The sequence below is a fragment of the Cygnus olor genome, chromosome 5 (assembly GCF_009769625.2).
Source record: "Cygnus olor isolate bCygOlo1 chromosome 5, bCygOlo1.pri.v2, whole genome shotgun sequence".
NCBI classification, from domain to species: Eukaryota; Metazoa; Chordata; class Aves; order Anseriformes; family Anatidae; genus Cygnus; species Cygnus olor.
This window is the reverse complement of record NC_049173.1, coordinates 34776061-34799281: the sequence shown is the minus strand read 5'-3', so window position 1 is coordinate 34799281 and position 23221 is coordinate 34776061. Positions and strand designations below refer to the sequence as shown.

Genomic DNA, 23221 nt, shown 5'->3' with positions numbered 1-23221 from the left:
GAATATCACAGACATGAAGTTGTCTTCCCAAAAGCAAGACACAAAAATCTCTTAAAAAATGTCAGGCTGCTGTTATCCTCAACTACTAGTGAAGAGCAGAACCATTTGAATGCATTGAACTTGGAAACTAACAACTCCCCCTGTTACTCATCAAAGCTGCATGATGCATGTGCTGTTAACTTACGAGGCAACAAAGACATGCTTAGCAGTGATCTTGGAAAGCCTATTAATAACTTGAGTGAAGCAGAACAAAAATCCAAAAATGTTCAATCCAACCACTCATTGCAAAATGCTCCCGTAAGCTCTTGTAAGAATACAAGTGATCAGAATATGGAAGAAACTGAGAAAATATCACCAAATAACAAGTTCAGACTAGATTCACTAGAAGATGTGAGTGATGATGAATTAATAGGAAGTGAGAAATCAGAAACAAGAGCTGAAAAGCTGAGTCCTTCTGTTAGTTCTTGTTTACCCTGTGACACTGCAGAAGGTAAACCTGCTGCCTCTGAAAAGGAAGTTCATGAAAAGCCATCTGCTGTAAGTGTTGCTTCTGCTGATCTAAAAGATTCTGCATTGCAGATGGAATCCACGGTTTCTCCATCAAGCAATCAGGACCACTTGCATGTAGGTTTGAAAACCTCCTCCCAGGAAGGAGAAGGGGATGAAGAGCGTGTCAAGTCACGTGCTCACTTTGAAATGGAAGGTTTTGAAAATCCTTCAGATCACGATCTGCAGAAAGGAGGAAGCCAATCAGTAGGCCTCCTCCTTCCTGATTTAAGCAAACTTGGCCTCCCTGCCTCCCTGCAAAGAGATCTAACACGACATATTAGTCTGAAGAGCAAAGTGGGAGTACATCTTCCAGAGCCCAATCTGAATAACGCACGGCGCATTCGGAATGTGAGTGGCCATCGGAGAAGTGAGACGGAGAAGGAGTCAGGGCTTAAACCCACCCTCAGGCAAATTCTTAGTGCTTCCCGGCGAAATGTCAACTGGGATCAAGTCATCCAGCAGGTAACCAAGAAGAAACAGGAACTTGGCAAAGGTTTACCAAGGTTGGTAACTTTCAAGTCTAACCATGTGTGTGTTTGTTTAGGGGAGAGGGTTGTTTTACCCCAGGTCTTAAGAGAATGCCAGAATGAAGCATTCTAATACAGCTGTCTTTTGCATGTGCAAATACTTCGCGTTTTTGTGATTGCCGCTGTGGAAGTCTATTCACAAATGAGTAACAGTAGTTTGCTGCTCAGAAAAGGTTCTGATCAGTTAATAATCAGTGCTTAATATCTGACTATGGACAGTAGAAACACATTTGCATTTCATGTTCTAGTAAGCAGAAGAATGTAAAAACAGGATGAACAGATCTTCTGGATGCTATTCACATTTTTAGAGTCCCTAAAAGCTAATGAAGGTTTTTTTTTTCTGACTTGGAGATCATGCTGTCAGTTCTTAGCAACAAAATCTGATTGTGTGATACACAAAAGCAATTCCATTGCCATGTGAGATAGTGGTGCAGAATACCAGTGTAATGAGTTGCTAGATCTCGTAAGACAATAATGTGCAACTGGGGGAGGGGGAGTCTTTTTTCAGCTTGTTTCTTGCATGTGTAATTATCTTTCTTTTTTTCTCGTTAAAGGTTTGGTATAGAAATGGTGCCTCTTGTTCAAAATGATCAAGAGGGTCTAGAACTCAGTGAAGAATCTGATCTGTCTACTTTGGAAGGATTCCAGTGGGAAGGGATTTCCTTAGCAGTGCCTGGGTCAGCCAGAAAACGTAGCTTTTCTGAAAGCAGTGTCATTGCAGACAGAAACCCTTCTGCTTATAGCTTCTTCAGTGAACAAGCCAAAACAAAAGAAAGCAAGGAAGGCAAATAATTGCAGCCAGCCACTCACATCGCATAACGTCTGCGTATGAGGCAAGAGCTGACATTGAGGTTGACTTGAAGCGGGAGACCTCTTCTCTTCCTTTGTCACCATTTATGTCTGAAAGAACCGAGACTACTGGAAGGAGACACAGCCTACAGGCCACCTGTGAAGTCACAGGCCTCAGAAAACAACAGCAGGAGACCCTTGATAAGAGAACACCTCTTCTTGAAAAGCAAAATGTACTGGAAATCTCAGAAGAAAATACTCTGACTTCAAATGATGTACTTCTTGCAGTGTCTAATAATATAGATGCAGCTACCGACAGTAGTTGCACATCTGGTACTGAGCAGAATGACAGCCAAGGAATTGGAAAGAAGCGAAGAGCAACAGGAGTAAGTGTACAATTTTTGTGCAACTTTGGTGTGCTAAAATATGTTATTTCCATGACAGTGGTTTTGACCACCTTGGAATGATCTCTGTAAGGAGGGCTTTTTCTTCATTTGATTGTCTTGTACATTGATAAGCTCAAACTAATTGGCTTATTTGACTTAGTTTTTAAGAATCTTTTTCATTTCAGTCTTCTTTTTAGCGCAGGACTTCTGCTTAATCTTTTTAATTTGTAGGAACAGCAAATGCTCTCTAATTTTGATTTGGTAATTGGTACACTATGCTAGTAAACAAGATTTGTTAAAATAGTTCAAAATTATGTACTTCAAATGAGGTAAAAAATATTCAAGATGATAGCCCATTTGTCTCTAAGCCACAACTTTCTCCATCTGAATTTGTTTCATTGTCTCCAGTCAAAATAATCAGACTGGTTTTGTTATATGCAGAAAGTAAGAATTTTAGTTCCACAGTGATTTCATTCTTTACACTATCAACTAAATCTGTGAAGTAGAAAATCAGAACCACGTGTGGTATTGAACATCTGATCATGTAGAAGGTTGCCTGCTTATTTAATATTTCATCCTAGTTGAGATGAAAACGTGGCACCCACTTTGTTGCCCTCCCTACTTCTAAGAGGAGAGGGAAGGACAAATTGTATGAGAATGTGCAAAGTTGTATATTTTCTTCCCTGTGAGTACAAGTGATGCTTCTTGAGAATGTGATTGTTTGATTTCTTGATTTAGGCAAAACTGCCATTGCAACTTTTTTAATAAAGGTGTGTGGTGTTTTTGTTTGTTTTGTAGGAAGGATCCTCTCCTGAAATCCCCAGTCTAGAAAGAAATAATAAAAGACGAAAAATCAAAGGTAAAAAAGGTGAGTGACTGTCATGCATATATTTGTCTAGGATAGAGGTTACAAATACCTAATAGTATTCTGACTTGGCTAAAATGGCAGTTCCTTAATGTTACTTTGGTGCTTCTTGGCTCTTACTGAAGGTTATAGGGTGTACTCCTATTAGGGCTGCGAGACCTGTAAGATTAGAGCCAGAGCAACCAGGTACAATGGAGTCCCTTCTCTCTCTATCCTGCTGTGGGAGTCCTGACTTCCAGAGGGCTACTGAAATTTAAAACAGTGGAAGAATCCACTGGTACATTCCTCTCTGAATAATGTTCTAATTTTTCCATTTTACAGTACAAGATGCAGAGGAACAGGGGTTGACATTTCTGGATTCTTCCCAATTTGTACGATTGCTTAACAAGCCTTTTGTATCTCTTATTACCTGTTTGTAGCTTGCTCAAAATTATACTTGTTTAGAGGCATTCAGGATGAGCCCTGACTTAATGAAGTTGTCCTTAGTGTTGCCTTCTACTGTCATCATAACACATTCTTCTCTGAAGAGTCCCATATTAATGTCAGAGGTTGTTTCTAAGAGAAGACTTTGTGCTTCCTTCCTGCTTGCAGTTCATGTTCACAGTTGCACAGATAGGACTTGTGTTTTCCCCCGCTCAGGGGAAAGAGTCTTGCTGCCTCTCCTGACAGAAGTTCTGAAGGGAAAAGAGCACCCATCACTCCGTTCTAGTTCAGTAGTTCAGCTTTCCTGTTCTCCTTCTGGATGTTCTTACCAGAAAACTTGTACAGGAGCCACTGAGTCACCTGGGCTGTGTTCAATTTTGACTATTCGTTCACTGGATGTAATTGAAATGAATATGGAATGCCTCATTCCTTCCTTCCTTCTCCTCAGCAAAGAAAGCAGCTCTAATCTTGGCATTAGACAGGTCTTTTTCAAAGAAATCTAACATGTCCGTATCACCACATAGCAGAACTAATCATCTGTCTTTTAGGAAGAATATTTTCTTTGGGAGCTAAATCATTACATCGTCGTCTGGGAGCTTTAGGACCAGAAGCTTAGTTTTCATAGCTAAGCTACAAACACAGCTTTCAAATGTTCCATTTCTCTTTTTTTTTTTTTTTTTTTTTTAGTTTCTATTGAGTTGTTCAGAATGCAGGGCAGTTAATATGGATCTTGTAGGAACTAGTCTTTCCCTACATGAAAAGGTGTTTTTTATCAGCCTGTATCTTCAGTGACTACTGTCTATTACAGAGACTACTACTCTAATAATGCATTTGACATAGAGGAAAGTAATGCAAAGAGAGACTTTTCTAGAACCGTATTATTGTATAAATCTACTAAAAGAAACTGTAACCTGAATTAAGCTGAGCAGTGCACAAACTGAAACTTAATTGGCTTGAAGCATCTCTGTAGAGAAATCTTTGAAAAAGGAGGATCTTTTATTGAGTACAGAGCTTGGAGACTCTGTCTTGAGACTGCAAACGCAAATCTCACTGCCCAAATGCTATCTTGGATAGTACATGGTTTTAGCATTTGTTTCCTTTTGTCTTCATGTGTCTTTTCATGGCCTCTGAATTAACTGAATAACTTAATTCATGTTTAGTTTAAGTTAGTCTTTGCCTTTTTGATTACATTAATGAAAATTGTGTACTTGTACTTTATATGTATATATACTTCAACAAAAAATCTTTGTGGAAGAGGGCAACTTCTTTTGTTCAACAAATTAAGTCAATGCTGGTAAAACTACAAATAAAAAAAAAAAAAAGTTACTAGGGTCAAAGCTGAGATCCCATAAAGAGAAATTCTTGACTTGACTCTTCTTCCATGTAATACATGAATGTTCTTGTGTGTACTCTTCTTCCGCCTCTTCTGCAACTATTAATGCTTGACTTAATCTATGTTTTCACATTCAGAGGTGATAGTATTTATTCAGCGATCACGTGTAATTTATTTTAATGTATTGCCATATACAATTATTGCTAAATTATGTGTTGGGTTGTTGTGTTTTTTTTTTGTTTGTTTGTTTTCAGAACGTTCTCAGGTAGACCAGTTGTTGGCTATTTCGCTGAGGGAAGAAGAATTGAGCAAGTCCCTGAATAGTGTGGACAGCAGTCTCTTGCAGGCTAGGGCTGCCCTGCAGGCTGCATATGTTGAGGTTCAACGGTTCCTTGTATTAAAGCAACAGGTAACAGTAGGCTTTTGAGATTGTCTGACGTAGAAGTTAGCAGCCTGAGAAACTGCCGTAAGTAGAGTTGATTTAAATCACTACTTTTTTTGCAGATAACAATGGAAATGAGCACACTGAGAAGCCAGAGAATCCGGATCTTGCAAGGGCTACAAGGTAGGACATACTAACAAACTACAGCAGTGGAATGCTAACTTGCATGTTCTTTGAACTTGGTGTCTAGTAAAAATTGCATTTAACTCAAGCTGACTCATTTAAAATGTGGAACAAAATAGAGGGCTTTCCATATTGAAGTCGTTATTGTTCAGGTATGATCTGTTGTCTCTGATAATGTTGTCTAGTGGCTGTCTTGCAATTTTTTCTCTTCCTTGTCTGTTTGCCAGAAAAAATGAGCTCTTGGAACTGCTGACTTTTATTGCAAGAATCTGTAAGTTATGTATGTGTTTTTGTTCTTTTTTTTTCCTCTCCTCTTTTGCCATTAGAAACATATGAACCTTCTGAATTGCCAGAGCAACTTTCCAGCAGTGTCTCAAGTGAGAGAAGAAATAGCAAATCTCAGGTGGCAGCTGATTTGATTCCTGCGGGCTCCTTCTTGCCCCTTTTGGACACTTTGTCTCCTGTACCTCCACTGGGAGCTTCTGTTCATGTCAACACACCAACGCCATTCCAGTCATCTTCTAGCCTCACATTGACTACTCCTGCAGACTCCTCAGTACAAGTTAAACGAGAACCTGTGTCTCCAAAAGGCTCGGAAGAAAATATGAATTGTGTACTCCAGAACTCTCTATGTGCTTCACGAACAGAAGTTGTGGAGCAGAAGGAAGGTATGGTGGCTTTTATTTGCTTTAAAAAACAGTGATAAGAAAATATGGGAAATGCTTTTTTTTTTCTTCCCAGAAGAATACAAGCTGGGTGTCAAACCTCTGCAGCCTGTTATGCAGGAATGAACTCCCATTGGCTTGTGTAGTCCTTTTGCAACTTAATATTCTTAGAAGGTGGGACCATCCTTACAACACATCCAAATGGACTCCACATTTTTTAATTGTTAAATACATGCAAATTGTAGATTTATACATTTACTGTCTAATAGCTTTATTTTAAAAATAAAACATGAATTTTCATGTTATATCCTCTCAGAATAATTTAGTTAACGAAAAAGACTTAAAACCTCCCCCATAATTTTTCTCTTCTACTCTGCATCATTATAAAAAATATCGGTAGCTGAAAATCTACCTACAAAGGAAAAATGTGTGCTTGAAAGCCTTTTAAAAAATTATGACCAACTGCATTAAGAGTATTCTGTGTTCTTGTTAGGCCCTGCTGGTTAAGTACAAAGAGTATATTTCCTCCCTCAATGCCAGCATTCTGAGGGACTACTAACTGCTTCCCGACAGGGGAATTGAGTAATTCACTTTTCTTGCACTGAATTAGTTTCCTTACTCACTTTTTTTAACACCTACAGTACTCTGAGTGCTCAGAATCAATAATTTGGGGATTAGGAATTTCAGATTAAGTTGCCAATTGCTATTATTTTCTTGTTTGTTTTTAAGTGACCAAGTGCCTTCCTTGCCCTTTCTTGTGGGAAATGAGTAATGAGTGATGTTAGAGATGTATTCAGATTATAAGGGTTTGTGTGCCTTCGCCCTGGTATAATTCAACACGGTAACTGTTTAGACCTCATCTGAGTATTCATTTCTTCTGTATAGATGGGTCAAGCACAAGCTATGTCATTGAGCAGCTGAAGAGTATTAGGCACGCATTGGTTAATACCAGTCTTCTACAGTAATGGTGACTGCTGGTAAGGGAGAACACAGTAAAGGGTGATAGCATTTTAACCCAACAATGTAGGATTCACCAACGGCTCTTTCTCAGAAATTCAAAAGCGTTTAGTCAGCTAGTGACTTGAATGATTTGCCCCGTTCCTTTGATTCTGTGTATACAGGTAAACATTTTATTCCCAAGCTACATTTTTTTAAAGGCTGGATAGCTAATTGAAATAGCAGATTTGCATGTGTACATATCCTTCGAACACAATGGAGTATGTTTTTTACATGCACATTTAAGTATAAACAGAAAATAGCAGGGAAAGCAAACTTTGAATAAATATTTATTGCTGTGGAGATCGAATGTAACACTAGTCTCTTTTCTTCAGAAGAGATCAGCCAGAAAACTTTGGTGCATCCAGTTATCTCTGCAACCATATCCCTGTCAGAGCTGACAGCTTGTTTCCAACACGCTAATCAAAACATTCACAAGCCTGCTGGGGACAGGGGAAAAGCTGGACTTTCTGAAAATCCTTCTCATTCGCTGTCTGATTTCAGCAAGAGAGAAGCAAGTGATAAAGCGACTGAAAGCTTTTTACTGGATCAGTGTAGCACCTCACTTCCAGAGCATTCAGTCCTTCTAGAAATGCCAGTGGATAAAACCCCCAAACTGTCAGCAGATGTGTCTGAACAACAGACAGCAAACACTCTAGTCCCCGCAGAAAAAAGGGAACAGGAGGAGAAGAAAGTTAAGGAAAAAGAAAACTCTGAGGGCAGCTCATGTGCCAGAGAACAGTGACACAGAACAGGATGTAAATGACTCTAAGCCCATCCGGAAAGTCAAGAGTGGAAAGGTTTCTAAAGGAGAAAAAGTCACTACATCCACTCCCCCAAAGCAAGAGAATGGAGCTACTACTCAAGCAGCAAGAAACAAAGATGAGAATGATAGTGATGCTTCTCTGGAACTAGTGGAAATTGCAACGCCACAATGTGAGGTGGTTGACATTGGTTCATCAGAATCAGGAGATGAGAAACCAGACAGCCCATCAAAGAGGGAGTCACGCAGCAATGTGGACCAAGCAGTCCTAGAGGCATCTTGCTCAGGTTATGATGAAGTGAGCTCTACCAGTGAGATTGGCACAAATTATAGGGATGATGTGAAAAAAAGGTGAGATCAGTGCTCAAAAGCATTAAACAATATATATATGTATTTTTCCTATTCAGAAAGTTTTACAACATCAGTAAATTTTAATTTAATTCAGAAATGAAACGAGAGAAAATGTGTCCCTCTGTATGTCATAAATTAAATTTGCTTCTTTGATCCACCAAACAAATGTGTATTGTTCTCTACCAATTTCTCTGATAATTGGAACATGGCCTTACTGCATGGAAACTATGTTTTTGAGCTTACCTGTTTTAGGCTTTTTTCTGCATAGTGCAGAGTCCTGTGTTCTGGAGTATTACTTATACCATTGTCTTGTCTGAAAATGAGCAAAGTCTAATCTTTCCACTCTTAATTTCTGTGTTACAGTGTAGCTGAGACGCAGACTTCGATATCATCACTAAGAGGATCAAAGAACTCATCTGGTATATCTTTTAAGCTTTTCATCTTGTACTTTTTGTATGATATATTGCAAGAATTCCAGTTATGACTAGATCAAACTGCTTCTAGAGGAATTTAGCCCTGAAGGCAAAAACCTGCACTAAAAAAAATGAAGTGTACAGTGATGGATGCTCACTTACCCTGTCCCTTGTTGAATGCTTTGTGCCTTGAGTCCTCACCACCCCATTCCACACAAACACTTCTACACGGTCTCAATAGAGCTGTCAGACAAAAACTGATACAATCCTTTAGCTATTTGAAAGATCTTTCTGGACTTTATATCATACAAAGATCTTTCTGGTATTTTATATTACGTTCTGCCACTTACAGGCTCCAGCTGAGAACTGCAGTGAAATCTGACTATAAAGATGCTGAGCCCCCATAATAGTTCGGCTGTTTGGTAACACAAAAAACAGTAGAGTATTTGCTTGAGTTCGTTCAAGTAATCCAAGTACATGTGTCTCTATCCTACAGAAGTGTCGTCAGAGCCAGGTGAGGATGAAGAACCGACAGAGGGGAACTTTGAAGGACACCTGGCTGCAGTGAATGCTATTCAGATTTTTGGGAATTTATTGTACACCTGCTCAGCAGACAAAACTGTTTGTGCTTACAATCTGGTTGTAAGTAAGGTTGTGACATTGGTTTAAGAGTAATTCCAGTCACAAGGTTGCAACTCTGTTTTTGTAAAGCCTTATTATGTAATTAAGGAAGTAGTTGCTCTTTTGAGTACTTAAATTTTTAACTCTCTTCAAACTTCTCTTCCTCTCCCCTTCCACTATTTCACCCTATGAGAGGGGTAAGAGGAGATTGTTGCATATCGTAATGTTTTTGTTAGCTCTCCCACCCTTCTCTGTCAGTCACAGATCACAGAATGGTTGAGGTTGGAAGGGACCTCTGGAGATCATCTAGTCCAAACCCCCCTGCTCAAGCAGTTTTCCCTAGAGCACATTACCCAGGATTGTGTTGAGATGGCTTCTGAATACCTCCAGGGAAGGAGACTCCACAACCTCTCAGGGCAGCCTGTCCTGAGAGATATTACAGACCTTTAGTTTGACAGACCTCATGCTTTGCTTTCTAGAGCAGGAAGTGTGTGGCTATCTTTGAAGGACATACTTCAAAAGTGAACTGCCTCCTGGTCACTCAGACAAATGGGAAGAATGCTGCACTCTACACTGGTTCAAGTGATCACACTATCAACTGTTACAATATCAAGGTACTCAAAGTCTGTGGTGATCAACATGTACTGCTTTTTTATGTAATGTTTCTTTGCAAATATAAATGAAACGAGCCTTTTAAACCCATGTGAGCTGGGCATGAACTTCACTTTATACCTCGTTAGAGTGGAGCAGAGTAAAAAACCAACCAACCAACCAAAAAAAAAAAAAAAAAACTAACCATTTAGTGGTTTTTACTGGTGTAATCTTTTGATCCTTTGTCTAGTTCATTATTGCAGTTTTCACCAGAATAACATGATGGGATCTCAAATATCAGGAACACTAATATGCAGGACAGTTGTCTGACTGTGAATATTGAATTTGTCTTAACTGTGTTTCTAACTTAATTGCTTATGTAAGATGCAGCTCTCTGTAGATCAGCTATTGAGAGAACAGGTGGAAGAACATTCTGGGGCTTTTTGAGGCTGGATTTCAAAGGAGAAATGATAGGAAGGCTTGTCCAACATGTAGATCCAAGGACTAGAATCATAGAATCATTAAGTATCTGCTTCAGGGGGCAAACTGCCAGAGGTTTTCACTCTTCAGCTGATGATTATAGTGGTTTCCTGTAGAGAAGTTCATGGGCATTTCTTGAACTCAAGCATGTAACAGGGTGTTTTTCATACATGGCCTAAACTTGTATATATGGCCTAGTCTAAACTTATATATACATTTGAGGTTGTCATTAGAAGAAAGCTTGTAGGGCTATAACTGGTTGCTGAAGTAACATCAAGTCTCAAAGATGGGAGTGAGCTGCTTAAAAATCAGAATCAAACTGCCAGGTGACAGCAGACACTGAGATGTTTTTCTCCTGCTTTGCTAGTTCAAAAAATGTGGCTGGTGGGTGAAAATCATTATTCAGTCCAGGCTGGTTTTCCCTGAACTGTTTAGAAAACTTTCAATAATTCTTTTCTGTTTCCAGACCAAAGAATGCATGGAACAGTTTAAATTGGAAGATCGAGTCCTCTGTTTACACAGCAGATGGCGAATCCTTTATGCAGGCCTTGCTAATGGCAATGTAGTTACCTTCAGCATAAAGGTTAGTTTGTTCAAATATTGGCACTTAAAAGCCTTTTGTGATGCTGTTTCTCTTCACTTTGTGTTTCTTCGATTTCTTTCTCTTGAGTAGTAAGTGTATTTGTAAGTAAAGTATTTTGGTATAAGTGGTCACTTTTGGCCCCACATTTTGGCCCTTGATTTTGTTAGTGCGCAAAGTTGTCCCATCTCCCCTTCCTTCCAGTTGCCTTTCTCCTAACTGCTACGGTGTTGTCATATTTTTCCTGGTGATATTAAGGTTCCACCTCGTCTACCAGTTGTGTGTCATGAGAGTTTGCTGACAGAGCTGATTATTTGTGAATCCTCTTGTGAATCCTTTCTTGCCTGTGAAAGTAGTGTGAGAGACTTTAATGTGTTGCTGGTTTTGCCTGCTCCATTTGCAGCTCCAGGGACTTGTTCACATGGGTTTCTAGCAAAGAAACCTAAGTGAATTATTATTCTGATTATTCTTTTTATGGATCCTTGACTAATTCCTCAAATTTATCCTTTCTTTACTTTTTAGGCCCATGTTTTATGGATCTACCAAGCTTTCTTTACTTGAGTATTAATGTCCTAGTGGAATATCTTAAATTGTCTTCAGATAGCCCTTATATTAATCTGTTGTGAGGGAAAAATCTTTCTTACTATAAAATCATTTGCTGATTAAGTACTGTGAAATATCATAGAGGCTTTGATTTCATTAATGAACTTTGAGAACAGATACATGTGTGTGCCTGCATGCATTTTTCTCTCTAAATACTATTTTCTGCTTGTTCTAGTTCTGAAGGAGGACTTACTGGACTTTTGCTCAATAATTAAGGTTGTTGTTTTTTAAATACAGAAAATCAAAGCCCAATATAAGGAGTTATTTCATTGATTTGTAAACTTAGTTGTTAAGATATAACTGTTACTGCTGTTGATATGCTGTGTTACTGATCTGAAATGAGATACTGTACCGGGTACCACACAGAAAGGACTCAGCAATCTAGGGTCAGTGTTATAGCAAAGTTTTAATTCTTAAATACTATTTTTTCCTCCCCTAACAGAACAACAAGCAAGTTGACACCTTTGAATGCCACGGCCCTAGAGCAGTGAGCTGCCTAGCCACAGCTCAGGAAGGAGCACGCAAGTTGTTGGTAGTGGGCTCCTACGACTGCACCATCAGTGTGCGAGATGCACGGAATGGGCTGCTTCTCAGAACTCTGGAAGGGCACAGCAAGACTATACTCTGCATGAAGGCAAGTGTCTCCAAAAACACATTTTTGACAAAGAATGCATAAAACTGTGTGTTCTTCTTTTACTTCATCTAATAGTTAGCAGATCATGGTAGGGAATAGATTATTTCTATATCTTAAATAATGAAAATTGAGAAATTTGGTAGGAAAATTCTGTCTTGCTGCCATATCTCGTGTTCCCAGCATAAATGCTGATATTTATGTGTAGGAAGCATGCTTATTTCATGTTGTTAGATGATTCAGGGAAACGTCTTAATGTGAGTTCCCCGAAATGGGAGAATGAAGGGAAAGTTGGGGGAAAGATGAAGCTAGCTTTCACGTACTTGATTGTACAAACCTCTCTGGAAATTGGGGAAGGAAAATGTAACTCTAGAAAAATATTCTTCATTTTTAATAGAAGAATCATTACTCATTCTAGTCTAAATACAGTCTTTAAATAAAGTGTGGTTATTTACAGGCTAGGCTTGAAACTTTTGACCTGCTGAGCATGGATGTATTTTAGGACACTGGTAAAAGGACTTCATTAGTGGTATAGCTTTCTGTCCTCACAGCATCACATATATCACATTTCAGATAATGTGACTTGTTTATAATTATTTTAATTATATTGTTCTAGATGACATAAGCATGCCCACTTAATGATTTTTTTATTGTTTAGCCTGATTGATGTAACATGAAGTGTCTGAGACTACAAATTGGAATATACGCTTGTCTGGCTGCTTTGCTCTGACCACAGTCATCTACAGATGGGAGATGACTGTTTTGTAAATTGTGTTTATCTTCAAAATGGTGCAGTGGCACAGCCTTCTTTGCCCTGTGAGCTCTTTGCCCTAGTCCAGCTTGTGTCAGCATCCTGTGGTCCCTTCGTGATCCATGGTGGATCTATTAAGCTTCCTTTCTATACTAGTACTTGTCAGGAGCACTGTCTTGAGTTACCAAAGTGCACCACAGATGCAATATTTCCAGGAAGCATTGGGCTTTTTTGTGCGTGTGGGGAGCTGTATTTTGCATTCAGTTCACTTGGTCTCTGATCTTCTGCTTAGCTGTCCTTGAGAATAGTCCATGGGTAGGATGACATAGTCTGGTGGGCTGCAAGTTAAGTGTCTAATGCCAATTGTGAAGTCATCATTAGGCTAGCTTAGAACATTTTCTAGCTCTTACATAAAGAACTATGTGTACATTTTTTTTTGTACTCAATTGATTTTTTTAGGCCTGCCAGATACAGGAAATATTATGGTGCAGCTTTAAAGTGAGCAGCACCTGAATCCTTTGCTTGCCCATTTTCATGTCTGCTACAGAAATAAAAACTGTTCTTTTTATTTTTTGAAAGGTTGTGAATGATCTAGTATTCAGTGGTTCCAGTGATCAGTCTGTCCATGCCCACAACATTCATGTAAGTCCCATATATGAAGTTGGAATGATTTCTGCTGTTAAGACAGTGAAAAACGATCTATAAAGTCTACTGACTGTGCTATAAAGTCAGTATTTTCAAAAATTTTGAATGACGGTGGAGAAAATACCTTTCAGAAAAGGTAGTCATATGATTTTGTTAACATGACAAAGCACTATAGTAATTAGGGGGGGAAGTAGAGGGTAAAATACCTTGTGAAACATCCATTAAACTTGCTGATTCTTCTAATATGATATACAGCACCCTTTTATCTGGGGATCTTGGTTTTGCAAATATTACTACAAAGGTGCTGATAATGTGGAAAGGGTTTTCATAGCTGCAATGAGTGAGACTAAAACTTACCACAGCTTTACTTAGTTTCCCCCCAAAACTGTTTATTTCTCTGTATTTAGCTAAATTTGCTCAATGATTTTTGTGGCTACATAAATACTTCTAGTACTAATAGCAGAGTGCCAGTTGCAGGATAGGTGGGAACATGTAGCTAATGATGGAAAGAGGGGAAGAAGTCTCTTCATAGTGGCATGCATTTCTATTGGACTGGAATGGCTTTTTGTTAACTTAAGCAAAGAAAAGGATAAATCGTATTTGATCATAATTTAGAAGTGCTTTCACAGGAAGTCTAATAAAGGGTGTTTCTGTTCTATGAGTGGTGAGCATTGAAGCTAGCTACCATATCTATGTAAAACTAAAACTGTTCTGTTTAATTTTGAAATATATATTGTCTCTGCATTTTCTTGGTACAGACTGGAGAACTGATACGGATCTATAAAGGCCATAACCACGCAGTAACGGTTGTGAACATTCTAGGGAAAGTGATGGTGACAGCATGTCTAGATAAATTTGTTCGTGTTTATGAACTACAGGTAAGAGAATAGATGGTTATTAATGAAATTTATCTAACGTGTTAATTAATAGTTTCAGGGTCAAATGTGGAGGTCATCTTTGTGCTTACAGTTCTCCAGCCCATTGATTTTTTTCCCGTCACTCAGAATTAATTTGGTTTTACCAGCCAAAATACATGGTTTTAAAAGAGCTAAACCTAAACCATTTTTTCAGAACTTGGGTTATCCAAGGATTATGACAGCTCAGAAAAGTGGGCAGTTGTTGGTTTTGTTAGTGTGAAGGACCGAGTGCCTGGTTGGACAGAAAGGGTGACAGAAGTAACGCAAGTAAAATAGTGAGCTTTCGTAGAGGCTACAAAGCTTGGAATCCACCAGGGGGGCATTGGTTGCTACCCAGGAAACTTTTTTTAGGAAGCATCATTATTTGCATGTCTGTGAAAAATACCTATTAACTGTCATGCCATTAAATGTCTGTTTCTGTTTCTTTGAAGTCACATGACCGCTTGCAAGTCTATGGAGGCCACACAGACATGATCATGTGTATGACCATCCATAAGAGCATGGTAACTTCCTTCTTTTCACTGGGTTGTTATATCCACGAGCATATAGACAGTTTTATTTTTTTCAGATAATGAAATCAACTTGCTCTGTAACTAAGACAGAGGTATTTAGAAGTGTCAGTTAAAAAGCTGCTACAGCAGCTTTATATTTATGTAATAGTATTGTCAGGGGGAAAATTACCTTCTAGCTTACTGTCGTTTTAAAACAGTAGTTCTGTTTACAGTGATGATTACAATGAAGAATCTAGAAATAGTAAAGTGTTTCCTCTTTTCAAGCATCAGTTCTGTTTGTCTTCTATGAAAGACAGTGAAACAGATGCTAGAGAAAAACTTCACTCATGCTCAAATCTAGTAACCCTTGAAAGAACCTAGGCAAAGTCAGTCAACTGACTTACATGCACAGATTTTGTCGTGTGTCTGCACTGCAAGATAGGATTCTGAAGTACTTCTGGATAAATACTTCGATAAAATAGTGATTAAGAGCACTACTTGCCTGATGTGTAGGAATTTGCCAACTTTCTTCTGGATTGTAAAACGAAAGGGTATAATAGTTATCTGTAATAACAGAAATTATCTATGAATTGGAATACCTATAGCCCTAGCTTCACTTCTCATGTGAGTGAGATGAAGAGCTAAGTGCATCCAGGCTATGTGCTTACAGTCTGAGGCTTGAACTCTCCAACAGTAATAGTCTGTTTGGGGCACTCTGAAATCAGAGAAGTGTTCAGATGAGCAGCTTTTGAAGAGTGAAGGACAATAATTTTCTGTAATAGTCTAAGAAGTAAGGTGTAGTCTCTTACCCACAGCAGATTGGCGGTTATATTCCAGTGATGAGTTTCCCGTAGGCAGAAAGACTTGAAATAAACAACAAATTAAATCTTCATCTTGTAGAGTTTTCTGTATTATGTGAAGACTTGGTTTTATTAATTAATCTTTATTGTACTACAAGAATCTTCTTTCTGAGATTCTGATGTTCTTGCTCACCTTTCCACGCCATCCCTTTTTTTATATTAATTTAACCAGTTAAGCCCTGGAAGTATATTTAATGTGACATTTACACCTAAGATTCTTTGCTTTTCTCCACTTCAGTGGCTAGTAACATTGTATTTTTGTTTTTTGAACTCTTACACAAATGACACTGTCAATGATAGAAGTTATGGAAACATTTCTTATTCATTAGTAGGTGTTCTTTATAAACTATGAATGCAAATCTCAAAAGAATTAACTTAGACACAGTTTTAAAATTTGGAAACCTTGCATGTTGATACTTTGTTGTTGTTCTCCTAACATACCCTATACTGAAGCCTCCTTCAAAATTTGACTTCATTTTTTCTATTATTCCCAACTTGCTTCAAAAATATTTCTTTTACAGATCTACACTGGATGCTATGATGGCAGTGTCAGAGCTGTGAGGCTTAATCTCATGCAGAATTATCGTTGCTGGGTAATGAGCAAAATGTTTTTAGGCTTACTTTGTTACAATTTTAGACTAATTTTCTGGAGGTGGTCACTAGTCAATCTTGGATAAATTGAGTTCTAATTTATTATAACTCAGTCTTTTACAAATACCTATATATATATATATATATACATATATATATATATATATATATATATACTGCCAGTTGCATTCCTCATGACCTTTGTATGTGTGTGCTTTGGGGCAAGTCAATAGTAGGGTCTTAAATTATTTTTCTTTTGCGCAGTCTTTAGATAGTGACATGTAATTTCTTAAAACATTAAAAAAAACCCTCCAGCTGAGTGACCCAGAAAAACTATTTTACTTTACTAAGTAAGTTCAATTAAATTTCCAATGGCTTTGTCTAAGATAAATTTAAATTCTGTAAAGGCTAAGTGCCGTTCTTCCTCCTTCCGTTCTTACTGATGGCATAGGTTTGGCTAGAGGCAGTAAGAATCTGTGTAAAACATAAATTAAAAGAAGAGACCACTGAGAATAAAAATGGAATAAGAAGCCTAAAAGTTATAGGAGGCATGTGTGTGAGCAGTCTTGACAGAATATTGCTGAGCTGCAAGAATAAAAGCATTAACTAAAGTTCTTTTGCCCTAAGTTATTCTGGCATGTTTTTTCTACCAGTGGCATGGATGTTCACTGATCTTTGGCGTTGTCGACCATCTGAAACAACACTTGCTAACTGACCATACCAACCCAAATTTTCAGACCCTAAAATGTCGTTGGAAGAACTGTGATGCTTTCTTTACTTCCAGGAAAGGTTCCAAGCAGGTGTGTGGTTGAAATAACATTGTTATATATAGAAAGATAATAGAAAGATAAAAATCCTAACTACCAAGTAAGTGCTGTCGCCACAAGTGTGGGACTTCAATTTCTCTTAAAGACGGTTAAATTATTCTATTTGTAATGGGCCTAACTGAATATAGTTGCGTCATACAAGGCTAACAGAGTTCAGCTTGTGATAGATGAGGAGTGCAGCTGCCTATAACATGGATATGGTAAATTTAAAACATTTTGTTCTTAAAATCTTAAATGTAACTGGTAAAATTCTCAAAATACCAGAAGAAATTTTGGTAACTATACTCAAGATGTTCAGTTTTTGTGGGATAAGTTTTATCGTTTAAGATGAACAACCATCAGTTTGAAGTATTTTTTTTATTCTTTTAATTTCTATTCGCACACACACCCTTCATTTTTGTGGATGCTGATGCTGTTTATTCTTTACATGAGATTGGTTTTGTTAGTAGTCTTTATGTAAATATAATGCATGAATTTCTGAATTAGCACGGATAAAAAAAATTGAAGGAGGCATAAGAAATGGATGCCAGCTGGATTAAGTGATATTGAAGGAATTGGGAGGGCTGTTATATTTACACTGATCAATAAAACCTACATTTTACTCCTTGGTAATATAAACTGCCTCCTTATTGAATGCTTTTGAAAATACACAATGGAAGGAGGTTTCTTTTAGAAATTAAAAACAGAAGTAGAGTCCTTAATTAGCGTTTAAGCACTTGCTTTGGATATGATGTATTTACTTAATATGCTCTTCTAAGTCAGCAAGTAAGCTGTTGTGTTATTTGCCTTGAATCATATGGTACCTGAGATTCCTTATATGTTTTTAATAGCTCTGTATCGATTTTTAGAAACCGTAAGCCAAAAATTCATTTTATCCAGAATGTCACTTTCACTGAGGTTTCTAAAATCTTTTGCAGTTTGGTGTTATTATTTTTTTACCTGACTTCTCTGTTTCTTTTCTAGGATGCTGTAGGACACATAGAAAGACATGCTGAAGATGACAGCAGGATTGACTCATGAAGCTTTTCACCTCCCACATTGGGAAGTAATTTTATGTCAGAATTATTCCAAATAACATCAGTTTCTTACTCCAGTCTTTCCTCTTTCTTTTCACACTTGGAATGCAAAAAGGGAGTGGGGCTGAAAAGCGTTGCTACAGAGACTGCAGGTTGTGTTGCACTCTGTAGAAATAAGGTTGGTCTATGAAGACTTGGCCCAAATGTAAGATTCTTGCAAGTTTTTAATTCACTGACAAATAAGAATGTTCCCCCCTCTTGTCTGCCTTGTTTTTTGAAGAAGCATATTCTTGAGAGTTTTAGGGAAGTCCAGAGGGGTGTTTAGAACCTAGATTACAATGGATGCTGGTGTTTGCACACTCAGCTTGAAGCCTGATAAGTGTCTAACTGACATATGACTGTTTTTATGTTGTATCCAGTTTTTTTAGCTGATTTTAATAAAAATCTGCAAGCCAGAATGTCACAAATTCTGACAGTGTAACCTAAGTGTCCACTGTACATATTGGCTTTCTTCAGAAAAAGGAACAGTATTTATGGAGAACTGGAATCAGTTTTTTAATGTTAACTGTAATTTATTTTTTAATCATTGTCTAAAAATTGCTATAATTGACACAATATATACAGTGACAGACTGCCCTAAATATTACACTTCCTGAGGTATTTCGGTGGTGGAGGATTTTGTTTTGTTTTGTTTTTGTAAAGCAGTCCTTTGAAAGGTTTGCCAGTAGCAGCAAAGCATCTTCACTCACATGCTTTGTGATCTTAGTCTTGTATAGGTCCTAATGTTCGGGAAAGGAGGAACCAGTATCAGCTTTTGTTTCTCAGTTAAATACCAGTATAACCACTACAACCTTGATACAACACCGGAGTTGGATTCTTTATTTTATTTGGAATTCCTGTATCTGCATTGCGTAGCAAACAAATAGAAATTCAAAGGCACTATGTGTCCAAATCATCTATTTCCATGGTATTTTGTTTCTGTTGTGAACTGGCTTGATTTGCTTGGGCTATGCTTGGTTCACAAAAAGTCAACTGGAAAGAATGGAGCAGGATTTTAAATGATTTTAAAGTCTAAAATTCTTCAAGCAGAAGCTGGGGATACAAAATGCATATTGCGTGTAAAAATCTTGTTTCCAGAAATGTACGTAATTTATGCAGGGAAGCCAGTGCAGAGGGAAACGTTTCTACTTGTCCAGGTTCCTCTGCAGTTGTCTCTTGGGGTTGCAAACTTGCTCTCATTGGCCTGTGAAGTTCAGTGAAATGGAATTCTTACATTGTGATGCTCTCTTAAACAATAAGACTAATCTGGCAAGGACATTTTTGTTCGCTTTTGACTAATTTACAGCTCAGGATAAAAAAAACAGAAGTTTCATTAAACTATAACAGAAGGTAAAGAAATTCCAGTGTCAAAACCAAGCTGCTTAAAAACAAATTGAGTGCTTTTCAAACAAATTGCATGACTGTTTTCACTGGGTATCTCATTTGCCACTAATTTGAGACTTCATATGCCAGCCATAGACCAAATAAATTTTATACCTTAATTCTTTTACTATAAAAAAAGTCTTTTTAGGCTGAGACTGTGATTGAGAGAAGCCCATGGATGCTCAGCTCTGCCATCAAATGAAGGAATTTCAGGGCCTTCTCTGAAGCACACAATTTTTATTTTGTCTTAGCACATGAGCATCATTTCTCTGTATTTGCTTGACACGTTGATGTTTTTTCCTTGAGAGACAGGAATAAAATAGGAACAAGTTACAGTAGCATCCTACTTCAAACACATAGGAATCCTTGAGGTTCCAGTGCTCTTGTTTTTGAGTGTTTTTTGTTGTTGTATTTTTTATTGTTATTATTTTAATTAAACTGTTTGTAGACAGAGAAATAAAAACAATATGTGACTTAGACCCCAGGCAGTTTTGAGAGTTTTATGTGTTTTTTTGGGGGTGGATTTTTTTATTCTTTTTTTTTTTATTCTTCTGTGGATGAAACAACTTGAGAGAATCAAGTTCAGAGAAATCTCTGAGCAGTGTAAATGTTTTCTGATTGGTCTGGAGTCTTCAGGAGTGTTTTCTCTCTTTTTTCTGTTCATGGCCTAGAAGCAGAGGGCTGCATAAGACTTAAACCATTTCCAAAATTATTGATATTCAAGAGTTTTTGAACCACGGTGAGGGAGCATGTAAAGGTGTGGGGAGAAAAACAATGTGAACTTTTCAATCTATTCTTCATAGACTGTTATTGGAGTGATGGTGTGGAGCTGTGTGTTCTGAGGACAAGCATGTGGAGTAGTTGTATCGTTGTAAAAATGGTGTGTGAGTAGATTTTCATAATTTGTGATTCTTCTCATTCTGCCAGCTGATGACTGTTTTCAGGAACCTGCAAAGATCCTTCTCACTAGGTGTTGCAACAAATGCAGTTATTACACTTTATTTGCATTCCTGATTAGTTAATGGGTTTATCTTTTCTAGTTGGTGTAAAAGCAGACTTCCTTTTCTTGTAGACCATATTTTCTTCCTGGTCCTTGAAAACAGTCCTTCCAAAAGCCTGGACTTCTGAAATCCGGCTTTAACAGTGGTGTCTTTTGCTACTTCTTAGGTTGTTTCAGGTGCATTATTAGAATTTTAAAATGGATGGGAGCCAGGAAAATAGCAGAGATGCACGAGTATTTATAAAAATTTTGCTTCATAAGTTTAAACACACACACGTATAATATTGCTCAGGGGTTCAGAGGAAAATACTGTGCTGCTTTGTCCTGAGGATATCTGAAAAGGATTTGCTATAAAGTTGTCATGTGGATGTGAAGTTCCACAGACTTCTTTGAACTTCTTTAGGAAATGCAGCTTTCATTAATGGCCGTTCATTTCCTCTACACATTGAGGAGAGAGATGGTAAACTGATGTATTAGATTGGTAGCCGTTAATGAGATCCTCTCCAGTCTTGCAACTTAGGGTTCTGACTTCTGATATACCTATGGTCAAAAAGTGAAATATCTTTGGGAAGGGGACTATGTGAAAATTTGACTGGGGATACTATTTGCCTGAAAAGCAGCACTGCACATCTGAAGCCTCTGCTCAGAACTGTTTTAGTTTAAAGTTTGTTTTTTATGCAACTAAAAAGTTGTGGGTGGAAGAGTGAGTAGAGTGAGGATTTATTTTACGGTTAGCTGTGTCTTATAAGTCAAATGTTAAACAATGAGCTCTGGACTTGCCACGTGGCTGTCTGAATATGGCAGTCCCTTTCAGGTACAAGCCACCATTTTCTTTTTAGCAGTACTGACATTGTGCTTAGTCAGGTGTGAGCCTCCTTGGTGGATGGCAAGTGCTCAAAGCTATTGTACTCTTTTGTAATAGAAAGAATGGGATAGGCATTACTGAGCACAGTTAGATATCATTCTCTTAAAAAGTGAGGAACTGGCTGCAGCATACGCATGTTAAGGCCTACTCAGGCTCAAAAAGGAGATTGTGAATAGCATAAAGTGACCACTTAAAAGTTCAAATGTGCCACAAAGTTTAACCTTACCGAACAACTTCATCATAAGACAATGCTAAGACTGGTCTGTATTCCTTGCTCCTTTTCTCTTCAAATCACAGGAAAAATAACAGCTAACTGACAGTGCAACACTGTATGGCCTAATAGTGCTGCTGCTTTGTGTGGAAGGGGCCAGAGAGAAAACCGTTGCATCTGTTGGAACAAAAATGCATTCAATACCCCAGCTTCTGTTTGCCATGTGTAACTTGTATGGATTGCAGTTCCACTATGCGATGTCTTTGAAGTAGTGCAGTTCTTGACTGTTCAGTTCGAAAGTGTGCATTATGCTGAATCAAGGTAAAACAATAACTGAAAGCTCACAATAAGCTGTAGGTTTCCAGAAACAAATGTGGTGCTGAGAAGGTATTTTCCCCTTTTCTTAATGAAAACACAGGTACAGATGAATCTTGGTTTTCAGGCTCATATGGTACTCTCATTCAAACATAATCTAAGTTGTCCAGAATTGCAGAATATTTGAGGAAGGATAAGGAAGCAGTCTCAGCTGCTGTTTGTAAAATATTTAATACTGTAAAGTAAGAGCAAACTGTGTAGGTATATACTCTGTTATATGCACCTGCCAGCTTCTCAAACTTCATTGTGCTGCAAGTGTTAAACACAACAAGTGTTTTGGAAGAAAGAAAACAGGATAAAACAACATGATTGAATATTTAATAACTTAAGCTGTGTAGAACATTTGCACAGATTGACCTTGCTTTTCCTCTTTCATTTTGTTACAAAGCTGTGAGTGTAATAACGAAACTTTACACAGCAAAAAATGAAAAGAAAATAAAAATAAAAGTTCTTTATATTGTTATGGTTTGTCAGCCTGATTCTTCTTTGTTTTGAACATCATGATTCTTCCCTAGGGTTTGGTAGAACATGACATTCCCTTTGAGGGTCAGAAAAAATCGGACTGGCCACCTTGGAGCTGTATATTCCAGTGGCCAGGTTCCAGCACTGACAGGACTGTTGCAAATTTCCACTCCCAGTGCACAGGAATCTAAGACTTCATAGTTCTGCAGGAAAAATGGAAACTGTCCACTCAGCTGGGGCCTCTGAGATGACACACTGGCTCCCTTGCTTTGTGGCTTGTTGCAAAGAGAACTTCTCTAGAGCTGTTGGTTATTCACTCAGCAGGACTTTAAGGACAAGGTCTGAGTTGCAAATCAAAAATCCTGTGTTATTATTATTAATTTTTTTGACTAATAGATTTTGTTGTTGTTTTTTTTTTCCTCTGAAGACCCCAACCAACAACATCTCTGCCATATTTTTCTGTGGAAAATAATAGTTTATTGGAGATACTGTGTGGCTGGAACCTAGGGCTCCTAGTCTTCCAGTCATCTTAGAATCTTAATTTGGGTTAAAACTAAAGTTGAATTTAAAGGAGAATAACCCTTCCTTACATGAACTATAGCATTTTCTTACTCTTTTAGAGTATGTTACAGTGCAAGACAACATTAAGAACTTTAT

General features: G+C 37.8%; 1 protein-coding gene across 1 annotated transcript; it reads left to right on the top strand.

Annotated features, from left to right (window-relative positions):
* The first annotated feature begins 149 nt into the window (after positions 1-149).
* Positions 150-22565, top strand: ZNF106 (zinc finger protein 106). Its single transcript, XM_040557329.1, is given in 20 exon segments — positions 150-1052; positions 1631-1854; positions 1857-2251; positions 3050-3119; positions 5127-5281; positions 5377-5437; positions 5764-6105; positions 7434-7767; positions 7769-8212; positions 8576-8631; positions 9122-9267; positions 9726-9860; positions 10784-10900; positions 11943-12134; positions 13462-13524; positions 14286-14405; positions 14876-14947; positions 16317-16388; positions 17040-17186; positions 18177-22565. Coding segments are annotated over 20 exon segments (4056 nt in total). The 5' UTR covers positions 150-198; the 3' UTR covers positions 18234-22565.
* The last annotated feature ends 656 nt before the right edge of the window (positions 22566-23221 follow it).